Here is an 11,351-nt window from a genome sequence, read left to right as displayed (position 1 = left end):
CAAATAGCAAATTTGTTGAATACTCTGATTGATATATAAGAGCCTAAAGTGAGATTAAAAAACTAAATTAACAACAAAATACCAATGTTTTTTTCAAGTTTGGTGCTAAAAGTTGCCCCATTTTACATATCACTCAGCCACAACTGTTACCACTTTACCATATGATTAGTAATCTCGAGAACCCTCGGACATCGTTTCGAGAAAAATACCAATAAAAGCCGATACTAATATCTTTCAGACGAAAACAAAAAGACAAAACGGAACAGAGTGATATATATAATAAATAAATCAACCAGTTCACAAAATGACAAAAAGGCTTTTAACAACTGTATAGCCGTTTGTCTTCCACAAGTGTCTGAAACTCACGGGAATCTAAAAGACTCCGGCCAAATAGAATTACAGCAACAACTTCTCTGGTGTGCCACCTTATTCTGAAACTCAAAATATATTACGAAAAATAAATGCGAAATCTATAGAGCACAAACAAATATAACAGATGAAGACAGAGACGAGGAGAAGCATCAAAAGCATCTCCCATCAACTTTACGCAAGGTTGATAGTGAAGGAGACATAAGGATGTGTCTCTGAGTCACCGGCTAAACCAGCCATGGCTCCTCCATCTTCCTCGCTTTTCCAGTATAAACTGCAATATTTTCATGCTCTTAGACTCAAAAACCTCAAATCAAACTACACTACTTATATAGATGAATCCATCCTCAGATTTTGTGGGCAATTGGTATTTTCCCAACTTAAGCTACTTATGTCTGACTACTACATTTGGCCTCAAGATTGCAGTAAGCAGGGCGGAATCAGTAAGGTTTCGATTTCATATCAACCAAATTCAAGTTTGATTTTACTTTGGTTCTTGGTTTTCTCCACAAAATTCTGCAAGTTCTTTCATTATTAAGCCATAACTATCGCTACAATTATTTTGAGGGATCAATATAAAGTTGAATGTTAAACAGTTTCCATGTATCTGTTTGACTTATGACATACCTGTTGGTCGAATCACACAAGCGTTCAAGAATGGGGCGTACTTTCTTTTCACTTTTCACAGCCGGAGATAAGACACATGCCTGGAAAATAACTCATAACAAGAGAAAGTAACTTGGTCAGTGAGTTAAAAGTGTTTAGGGATTCTCGAGATTAGTATAGCTTGGAGTCTTAATTTACCAAGAATGCTGGAGGTAAACCATATCTCATAATGCTCTCAGCGAATATACGCACAGCACAGAAATGCATCCAGGAGCTGAAAACCTACATATATAGACCGATGATCAAAACAGATTCGGGTATCGACATTACAAGATTACAGCTATGTAGAGCAATGTGTAGTTACCTCTCCATAACTGGTGTAGCACCACTGCAAAAGAGAGCTTCTCAAACTTTCCTGATCCTGAACCAACTTTTCTAGCTCTTGTTTACGAGTCTCTTGCGCTTCAACGCTATGTTCAAAATCACGGACCTACAAGGGAATGGTGTACAGTATATGATGAATAAAGCTTTGAGAATCAACCAAATTTCTTAACTTGTACAATGAATAAAATCAGTTCTTCGGAAATATCACTACTACTAGCAAATAATCAATTCTTACTCCTACGAAAACTCTAGAGGTAATATCAGGAACTTGAACAGAATACTCACTTGGAATCCTCTCTCACGAGCAGTCGTCCTGAAATTATCTGCGACACGCGTAAAGAGAACAACGGTGTAAAGAGCGTACTCATTATCCTCAAACAATAACTTCGAGGACCTAGGAACCTGAAAACAGTTAGGATAAATTGATTAAAATCAGTGTGCCACAAGCTAATAGTGTTACCACTAGTCTACTCCATTAACCCAACAAGTCAACAGTGTACCACATATTCGGTAAATTTCTCATAATTGTCTTTCCATTCTTTTTGGGAATACTTTGGAACAACTGCAAGGAGAGTCACGAGATGTTCTGACGCAACAATATCTTCTGGCTTAACCAAGTTTGAGAGGTCACGAACAGCTAAGCTGAAACAAGACGGAGGATGATCAACCACAATGCCACAAAGATACTAGAAATGCTGAGATAAACGATAAATATTACTTAGTACTATTCTACAGCTTTCACGTGGTAGAACATGTTTCAAGCAAAGTTTTAGAAAGATGAGAAAAAAAAGTTCCAATTTTCTTTTCGCAAAACTGCCCACAATTTCTTAACTTAATCTTATAGTGTAAATACGAGGGGGGAAACAAATTAAGTTACCTTCCACTTTGCTTGCGGTTAATAGCATTGAGTTGACCGCGGATATTGTTATATTCAGCAACACGAACCTGAGTAATACGTGCAATCAAACTCGTTAACACCACCATTTGAGCCAAAGCAAAGCAACAATGAATGTAAGGAAACTCGAATTGTGCAGAATGGTAAAGCTTCCATCTTTTTTTGGATAAAGCAAGATGGTTGAAGCTTCAATAGTACCTTGAGATCATCCTCAATCTTTGCAACCTGAGACTGAATATTGTCCACAACCTCCTTCAGGGGTGACATAGTTGGGTACTTAGCTTCATCCCACACAAACCTTAAAAGCAATCAACAAAAAGAAAATTAAAGTTACCTTCTTTACCGAATCCGATCACCGGCTAACTAATAAGTAGCAGATTTAAATAAACCTGGTGAGATAAGAATCAACAGGAACGCCATCAACAGTAAGAGCGTTGCTCTCCACACCAGAAATCCTCTCCAATTCTTCGATCTGTCTCCTGATCTTTTGTGAAACTCCTTCCACAAAGCTGTTCGACTACCACAACCACCACAACAAGAGATCATACATACATGCATCAATCATTACCTCCCACAAAAATTACTCAACAGAGAAAAACGCAATCGATGAATTTTACCTTAAGCAGATCATCGCCAAGGGCGAGTAGAGAATCTAAGGTTCCAACACGAAGATTAGGAATGTTAAACTGCGAGAAATTGAAATCAAAAACAAACCCAAATCAGATGAATGCTAAAGTAATACTACGAGAGAAGATCTCTCTCCCTCTCTCTCTCTCTCTCTCTCTCTCTCTCTCTCTATCTCTCTCTCTCTCTCTCTCTTTCAGCCATATAAATTATGAATCAATTCCGAAGAAACCCAAATCGAGCAAAATCAGAGTACCCGATAAACAGGAGTATCAAAGGAATGCTTTGAGATCTGATCTTGTAATCGTTGCCATAACGAAGAAGCAGAGTCTTTCACTGGAAGAGACACAACCCAGTACCTCGATGTCATTGATCTCCAATCTCTCTCCTTCTCTGTCTTCTTCTCCGATGGATCTGTATCTTCTTCTTCAATCAAATCCTCTCTGCCTGTCAAATTGGATATAACCAACCGGTCCTTCTTATAAAACAATTTAGTAGATAACCAAACCGGTAAGACTGTTGCATTGAGCCGGTTTAATATCCCCCGGCACGTTCTCCTGCTGCCCCACTAGGGCTGGGCATTCGGGTAACCCGTTCGGGTTCGGGTAAACGGGTTTAGAAAAATAGAAACCATTAGATGTTTTTAGATATATGGGTTCGATTCGGTTTGAGTACTATCGGGTTCGGGTCGGTTTGGGTTACAAATTTTAGAACCCGATTAGTACCCGAACTACCGGGTACCCGAAAAAATATAATTAAATTTAAATAAATTTAGTTAAATTTTGACTTACATAACAAAATATTTTAGATATTTTGATTATTTTTGATATTTAGGTATAAAACTAAATGAAATATTCAAAATTATAATTAGAATTTTGGGGTAATTGCATTATATTAATGATAAATATTATAAATATGTTTATATGTTCGGATTTAATGGGTACCCAAACGGGTACCGGGTATTATCCAACCCTAACCCGAACCCACGGGTATTAGAAAATAGAATCCAATAGGGTTTTATAGGCAAACTCGTACCCAACCCGAATCCGGTTTTTCGGGTCGGATTTTGGGTTGGGTATTCGGATACAGTTTTTATGCCCAGGCCAAACCCCCACACACACTGTACGATTTAAATTTGTTCAATTAATCCGGATTTGATTCAAAGCCTGTCCTCGTAATCAACACAAACTAATTTGTCTAACTTCTTGAGTCTAAATAGTAGTAACTGGACTAATCTGGCTGAACTTTCTTATGGGTGAATAGGTGATGCAATATATAACTCATCAGTACTAGTCGTCATCCTCATAACAGTAGCCGTCGAGCTCAATATCTTATTAGTCGGTTATGTGTATGATGTCTTATTAGTCAGTTTATGATCAATCATCAGATTTACCATTACATACATGTTGCGATTAATTTTAATTGTGTTGTTTAAGCGGTAAAATTGTTGAGAAGACAGGCCAAATGGGCTAACGGGCCACGAACTGTATTGAGGTCCAAATAATAAAGTAGAGAGAGAGAGAGAGAGAGAGAGAGGAGAAAAAGTGAAAATCAGGGATTGAGGAAAAAAAAAAAAACAAAACCCTATCAAAAACTCCTTTCTAGGGTTACCACCAAAATTGACTGTAGTAGATATAAGCTCAAGGGAAGCCCTAACTCTGAATCGTCGTCGTCTTCTTCTTCAAACCAACCGCGATTCCTACTCTCAAGTAAGAAGTTTTCAATTCATCTATGGCGGATGTTGAGAATCAGCAGGATTCTTCGTTTCCTGTGAAGCGGAAATCGGATCTCTTTTGCCAAAACCAGGATAATTTGTCAAACAAGTCTCAAAAGCTTAACCCTGAGTCCAAAGACGGAGGAGAAAACAATGAAAGCGGCATCGAGGATCTTGATTCGACTGGTGCAGAATCATCGGTTTGTCCGGAGAGGTTAGCTGAAAAGGTTAATAATGGCGTAATCGGCGATCTTCTTGGAGCTGAAGAGGAGCAACAAGTTGGAGATGAAGAAGATGAAGAGGAAGACGACGAGGAAGAAGATGAAGAAGAAGTTGAAGAGGTGGTTGACAGGAAAGGTAAAGGGATTTCGAGAGAAGACAAGGGGAAAGGCAAATTGATTGAAGTGGATTCAAGTGATGACGAAGAAGATGACAGTGATGATGACGACGAAGGTTTTGGTGAAGATGACGAAAGTGATTTCTCAGATGATCCTTTGGCTGAGGTTGATTTGGATAACATCCTTCCGTCCAGGACTAGGAGACGATCGAGCCAGCCTGGAGTTTACATCTCCAATGATGTTAGTAACCGTGGCGAGGATGATGATAGCAGTGATGATAGTGATGCTTAAAAAAACCTTAGTTTTATAACGAGGTTAGTCTTTTTAAGGAAAAATCAAAAATTTAGTTCCTTTTGATTCTAAAGAGGGGGTTTGTCTCTGTTCAGTGATTCTTCTTGGTTAGAATCTAATGTTTCAAACGCTTGGACCTATGTGGGTTATTATGTAGTAATATCTTATGGTGTTCTTGCAATCTCATTCAATGTGCCTCTTTGGTCGTTTGATTTGTAAATTTATCATCTTTTCTCGATTCTGTGTGAGATTTAAAGATTGCTGCTTTTGACTTTACATTAGAGAAAAACTTGTATTGATTTGGTCATTTTCAAGTAAGGGTTTTTGAGATGTGTGAGACAGTAACAAGGGTTTACTCTAATGGCCGGCCATGGATGATCCGTAAAGGTCCTGTTTAAGCTATGTAGATAGACTCTAGGATCTGTTACATCATGCATTGCAGTGAATATTCTTGATGTAGATAATGATGCAGCTTACTCTGAGTTTAGAGTAAGTGTTTGAATCAACTAGTTCATGTTCTTGTGTTCATTTGGCAATGGCAACCCAAGTCCTAGAAGGTTAACAAGACTGGGTTTTGGGTTAAGCTAAACTAGTTTAAGAGATTATGAGCGTCCTAGAATCAAGATCATTACTGGCTATGTTCTTTGCTTTCCATCTTAAGGATTAGTAAAGGTGGAAACTTTCAATTTGCATCCTCATTGGTCTGTTTTCAACCGGTTGTTAGGAGACTGATAGAAATCATTGGATGAAGTGACGATCTTTCGATTGTTATGTTCATGAGGTCGTTCTTTGATGCGTTTATGTACTGCTTGTGATAGAATATAGTGAGATGTGACCCTTATAATGTCAAGTGTCTTGTTCTTGTGATCCCTTTCTTTGAGGTGTAGTTTGAAAAATGAGTCTCTTGCTTGAAGTGTGGAATCACCCACATGGTTTTTTATCGTATAACCGCAAGTAGTATGTCAAGTGTCTTGTTTATGTGCTGCTTATATTCGACGCATAGATTCGTTTAGTTCAATAATAGGAGTAACAGATCTTTGTCAGGAGAATATCATCATAACTCTTATGTTCTTAATGCAAAATGAAAAACTGGACCACGAGGAAGTGACAAAGAGAACTGAAAAAGGGTTCCTTTCCGAATCTCTCAACATTGGGAGATCCACAATACATACATATACTTGAAATGTGTATGTATATCGATCGATATGTGTATATGATAATTATGATGTGATATGGATGTGTGTGGTTGATATGTGTAATGGTGGTGGTATTGGTATGTAGAGAGATTATGAATAAGTGAGACATGCGTCATTATGAGTCTCTCTGCTTTTTGGGCCTTTTGGATTCATAAGATAAAAGGAAAAGGAATCTCATGAACCAACAAAAAAAGCTGGGGAAAAACAAAAGAAGATAAGAGTTCTAGAAGATGAATACAAAAACTTTTTACCAAGGATAGACGATAGAGACTAGATAGTCATATTTGCATATTCGATATACTTTTCTTCTCTCTATATAATTCATTCTCCGGGATTTATAATAATCTCCTGGAATTTTTAAGATAATTTACCAAGATAATTTACCCGCATTAACTTAGAGATGAGATGGGTGGTTGGTTGCACAGTAAAATCCAATAATACAGGCATTATCGGCCGAGTCAACTAAAACCAAGATAATGGTAAGAAAACAAGATTATGTATTGATGGTGTAAACAGAGATGATTACTAAAAGGTGGCCTTCACATGGCAGCCATTGTAGCATATGATGGGTCAAGAGATGTGAAATCATCACTCATCCCCTTTTTACACAAGATTCTTAACATTTTGAGTTATAAGATTTTTTTATTTTTCTTAACGAAGATCATAAGATGAAAGATGATTATGGTCTATATCTTAACTTATTGTAAACACGATTCTTAAGTCAAATATATTATTATAGTATAGAAACTTCTCATGTGATAAGTTAGAAAGAAATTAAGATAAGATAATTTAAATGACACAAAAGCAAAACTTGTTTCCACATAAGTTTTAGTCGGCCATTGGGAAAAATCGAAAAGATAATCAGTTGATAGTATGTGATTTGTATATGCTCCTAAATACTTACCAATAATTAATACCACTAACCTTTTTCTTTTTCTTTTTTATTTAAAAAAGTTCTTCAAAATTAGTAGTGTTTTGCAAGAGAAATGACTCAAATCTTTCAAACTAGTTACAATGATTTTGTTTGTGTACTCTCTTTCATTCTTCCCCTCTCCTCGATGTAAATAATCTGCAAGTGGGTCTATTATTGAGTTTGATTATGAAGCCTAGGCCATCTTTTTTTTGCTCCTTTTATAATATTTTTTCCTCTATGTTTTTTTTGTCTAATTCACCTTGTCGATAATAGATATACATACAAATTAATAAACTTATGATTGTTAGCATTTTGTCTTAAATGAACCATGTAAGTAAAGGTTAGAATCAAATTCAGTTTCAGTTGAAATTGAAAGAAAAGTCTTATCCTTTTTATTATTGGTGTCTGTTTTGCAACAGAGTAACGAAATTATCGAGATTGAACCCTACCTCATATAAGTCATAACCACCTTCTTTTGAAAAAGATAAAGAGTTCAAATTAGCTTTTGATTTGTTTGGTATTAAAAAAAATTGCATAAAGATATATAAAAAAAAAAATGGAAGAGAAAAAAAAAGAGTAAAATCTCATGACCTTCTAATTCCGTATAAATCCACAAAAAGGTGTCCCTCGCCCCACGACAAAAATTCAGACAGCCTTACTTTCTCTTCTTTTTGTTTATTACTAGTAGTAGTCTAGTAGTATCACACAAATTAACTAAAAAACGAGTTTGTAATTGACTTATTAATCAACTAAACTACTGAAACAAAATGTCTAAAATGGGAATTAGGTAAAACATACTGTATGTCTGTATGTGTTTGCTATTTGCTGTGCAGTACAAATACGTACGTTGGGATCTTATTCATTAGCTGATTTGTCGTACACTTTCTAACGAATCAGGAGGAACAATGTATATCTAATCAGTTAATTAATCAACGTCAAATATCAATTTCACGAATATATCTAAATTAGTCGTTACACTTTCTAACAACCATGAAAAAGAAATAAGATAAATCAAAAAAGGATTAAAAATCAACGTGGCAGGAATGGTAAATAGAATGGGCAATTGTATAAGGTCACTTTTGCTCTTGACACATCACTTCACAGTTCACCCTTTCCCTTTGGCGAAAGGCCCTCTCCTTATATATATTATATTAACCAACCAAACCAGTGGTGTGAGCAACAACAACAACAACATCTTCAACGGTTCAGATTCATTTTTTGTCGCACTAAAACATTCTCCACCGTTGGATAATCCTCATTCCACACCAAAAATCTCAAACTTAACCATGGTTAGCTTCTCTTTTGGTGAGGTAGGTTTAGCTTCTCCTCTGCTTTATTATGTTTTTTTTTATTTTTTTATTATTACCATAAGAGTTTGTACTGTTTTTGTTTTTTTTTTCTTGCTTGCGTGATCTCTCTCTCCCTCTCTCTCTCTCTCCCATCCAAATCTTTGATCATCTCATGATCATTGGACTTAGAAGCCTAACTCCACACACACACACAGTTTTATCCAGATTCATTATTTTTTTCAACGTTTTCCTCGTTTTGAGTATTTTCTTCTTCTTCTTCTTCTTGTTCTATCGAATCATCATCATCATCATCGGCGAGTTTTAGTTCCGACGACGATCTTAGTAGTAAGCTTCATTTCTTTCGTAGATCTATCTCTCATTTCGTAGATCTGAATCTTAAGCATAATCAGGATCTGGTGTGTGTACTGATTTAATCTTCAAAAATTAGGTTTTTGTATAATTTTGAATCTTTCAGGTTCCTCTGATACCAAAGAAGCTTCACTGAGCTGATCTTGAAGTTAATTTAGAGAGGAAAAGAATGAATTATTTCCCGGAAGAGGTCATAGAGCATGTTTTTGACTTCATAGCTTCTCACAGAGACAGGAACTCGATATCTCTGGTTTGCAAATCGTGGCACAAGATCGAGAGGTTTTGTAGGAAGAGAGTGTTCATCGGGAACTGTTACGCCATCAACCCTGAGAGATTAATCGGGAGGTTCCCGTGTCTCAAGTCTTTGACTCTTAAAGGGAAGCCTCATTTCGCTGACTTCAACTTGGTTCCTTATGAATGGGGAGGTTTCGTGCATCCTTGGATTGAAGCTTTGTCTAGTAGCCGTGTTGGACTTGAGGAGCTTAGGTTGAAGCGGATGGTTGTCACTGATGAAAGCTTAGAGCTTCTTTCACGTTCTTTTCCAAATTTCAAGTCTTTGGTTCTTGTCAGCTGTGAAGGTTTTACTACTGACGGCTTAGCTTCCATTGCCTCTAATTGCAGGTACAAATTTTTCCTTCCTTTTTTTTTGATTTCGGGAGTTTCTTAAGTTCGTTTATAATAAATGTGTTGTCTTTCTTGTGTTAGGCATCTTCGTGAACTAGACTTGCAAGAGAATGAAATCGATGATCATAGAGGTCAATGGCTGAACTGTTTTCCAGACAGCTGCACTACTCTTACCTCTTTGAATTTCGCCTGTCTTAAAGGAGAAACCTATGTGGCTGCTCTTGAGAGGCTTGTCGCGAGGTCACCAAACCTCAAGACCTTGAAGCTAAACCGTGCTGTACCGCTTGATGCACTCGCAAGGTTGATGAGCTGTGCGCCGCAGCTTGTGGATTTAGGGGTAGGGTCTTATGAGAATGAGCCTGATCCAGAATCTTTTACGAAACTCATGGCTGCTATACAGAAGTGCTCCTCGTTAAGGAGCTTGTCGGGCTTTTTAGAGGCTGCTCCACTCTGTCTCCCAGCGTTCTACCCGATTTGTCAAAACCTTATCTCCTTGAACCTCAGCTACGCAGCTGAGATTCGAGGCAACCACCTCATTAAGCTTATTCAGCTTTCCAAGAGACTTCAACGGTTATGGGTACGTTTGATATCACTTTCATTTTTCCCTGTCCTCTTACTTACTTACCTGACAACAAATGGGGTTTATGGTTCCTACAGATATTGGATAGTATTGGTGACAAAGGACTTGTGGTTGTTGCTGATACATGTAAAGAGTTGCAAGAGCTGAGAGTTTTTCCCTCCGATTTACATGGTGAAGAAGATAACAACAACGCAGCTGTGACTGAAGTCGGACTAGTTGCCATCTCCGAAGGTTGTCCTAAACTTCATTCGATTCTATACTTCTGCAAACAAATGACAAACGCAGCGCTCATTACCGTGGCCAAGAACTGCCCAAACTTCATCCGGTTCAGGCTATGCATTCTCGAGCCACACAAACCTGACCACATCACATCTCAATCACTAGACGAAGGCTTTGGTGCGATCGTACAAGCTTGCAAGGGTCTAAGACGGCTCTCTGTCTCCGGTCTCTTAAACGACCAAGTCTTCCTCTACATCGGTATGTACGCAGAAGAGCTCGAGATGCTTTCGATAGCTTTTGCCGGGGAGACTGACAAAGGAATGCTCTATGTGTTGAACGGATGCAAAAAGCTGAGGAAGCTGGAGATAAGAGACAGTCCATTTGGGAACGCGGCGCTTCTTGCTGACGTGCATAAATACGAAACAATGCGATCCCTTTGGATGTCGTCTTGTGAAGTAACACTCGGTGGCTGCAAGAGGCTGGCCCAGAATTCGCCACGGCTCAATGTAGAGATCATCAATGAGAATGAGAGTAATCGGATGGAGCGGAATGAAGAAGACGAAAGAGACAAGGTTGATAAACTTTACCTCTACCGAACAGTGGTTGGGACTAGAAAAGATGCACCGCCTTATGTTAGGATTCTTTAGTCCGACTCCATCCTACCCCGGACATGGTTTTTTTTGGTTTAGGCTTTTGATGTTTGGTTCGTTAGCATCTTCTCCAATTTTAGGTGTACTTTGCTTCAGACAATAACTGTTTTCTATAAAGGCTTCATGGGTTTTTAATTAAAGTTCAAAGTATTAATAGATCTGACTTTGTTAGCTTTGTATAATATATTAACCAATATAACGTACCATTCTCTTCGTGTAACTAAAAAAAATAAGTTGTAAATACGCCATACATTACACTAATTAATTGTAGCCCTCTCGTATTGATGAAT

At 37.7% G+C, this 11,351-nt stretch overlaps 3 protein-coding genes across 6 annotated transcripts; 2 read left to right on the top strand and 1 right to left on the bottom strand.

Annotated features, from left to right (window-relative positions):
• Positions 1-255: 255 nt before the first annotated feature.
• Positions 256-3,417, bottom strand: LOC104771815 (V-type proton ATPase subunit C). Its single transcript, XM_010496421.3, has 11 exons — positions 3,135-3,417; positions 2,872-2,940; positions 2,644-2,771; positions 2,453-2,552; positions 2,237-2,304; positions 1,860-2,001; positions 1,645-1,761; positions 1,340-1,465; positions 1,174-1,257; positions 997-1,076; positions 256-643 (listed from the first exon to the last, which is right to left on the bottom strand). The coding sequence occupies exons 1-11, from the start codon at positions 3,246-3,248 to the stop codon at positions 544-546; spliced, it is 1,128 nt and encodes a 375-aa protein (XP_010494723.1). The 5' UTR covers positions 3,249-3,417; the 3' UTR covers positions 256-543.
• A 994-nt stretch (positions 3,418-4,411) lies between these two features.
• Positions 4,412-5,407, top strand: LOC104771813 (uncharacterized). Its single transcript, XM_010496406.3, has one exon. The coding sequence runs from the start codon at positions 4,610-4,612 to the stop codon at positions 5,219-5,221; it is 612 nt and encodes a 203-aa protein (XP_010494708.1). The 5' UTR covers positions 4,412-4,609; the 3' UTR covers positions 5,222-5,407.
• A 2,975-nt stretch (positions 5,408-8,382) lies between these two features.
• LOC104771794 (protein AUXIN SIGNALING F-BOX 3) lies at positions 8,383-11,217 on the top strand. 4 transcript variants are annotated; one of them, XM_087499433.1, is made up of 4 exons: positions 8,383-8,640; positions 9,095-9,609; positions 9,694-10,189; positions 10,270-11,217. In XM_087499433.1, the coding sequence occupies exons 2-4, from the start codon at positions 9,158-9,160 to the stop codon at positions 11,056-11,058; spliced, it is 1,737 nt and encodes a 578-aa protein (XP_087355559.1). In that variant the 5' UTR covers positions 8,383-8,640; positions 9,095-9,157; the 3' UTR covers positions 11,059-11,217. The 4 variants fall into 4 exon arrangements, with proteins under 4 accessions (XP_087355559.1, XP_087355568.1, XP_010494688.1 ...); XM_087499442.1 differs by having other exon boundaries at positions 8,499-8,640; positions 9,068-9,609; XM_010496386.2 differs by having other exon boundaries at positions 8,499-8,964.
• The last annotated feature ends 134 nt before the right edge of the window (positions 11,218-11,351 follow it).

Source organism: Camelina sativa, chromosome 3, assembly GCF_030686135.1.
Source record: "Camelina sativa cultivar CO46 ecotype springtype chromosome 3, ASM3068613v1".
Classification (NCBI taxonomy): domain Eukaryota; kingdom Viridiplantae; phylum Streptophyta; class Magnoliopsida; order Brassicales; family Brassicaceae; genus Camelina; species Camelina sativa.
The sequence above is the reverse complement of the archived record's forward strand: the minus strand, read 5'-3'. Positions and strand labels throughout refer to the sequence as shown.

Excerpts from the sequence above, each read along its gene's own strand:
- LOC104771815 (XM_010496421.3), bottom strand. The coding sequence starts at position 3,248 with ATGACATCGAGGTACTGGGTTGTGTCTCTTCCAGTGAAAGACTCTGCT. Across the intron at positions 2,941-3,134 it reads TTGATACTCCTGTTTATCGG|TTTAACATTCCTAATCTTCG; the intron begins GTACTCTGATTT and ends AATTTCTCGCAG. Across the intron at positions 2,305-2,452 it reads AGATTGAGGATGATCTCAAG|GTTCGTGTTGCTGAATATAA; the intron begins GTACTATTGAAG and ends CGTATTACTCAG.
- LOC104771813 (XM_010496406.3), top strand. The coding sequence starts at position 4,610 with ATGGCGGATGTTGAGAATCAGCAGGATTCTTCGTTTCCTGTGAAGCGG.
- LOC104771794 (XM_087499433.1), top strand. The coding sequence starts at position 9,158 with ATGAATTATTTCCCGGAAGAGGTCATAGAGCATGTTTTTGACTTCATA. Across the intron at positions 9,610-9,693 it reads TCCATTGCCTCTAATTGCAG|GCATCTTCGTGAACTAGACT; the intron begins GTACAAATTTTT and ends TTCTTGTGTTAG. Across the intron at positions 10,190-10,269 it reads AGAGACTTCAACGGTTATGG|ATATTGGATAGTATTGGTGA; the intron begins GTACGTTTGATA and ends TGGTTCCTACAG.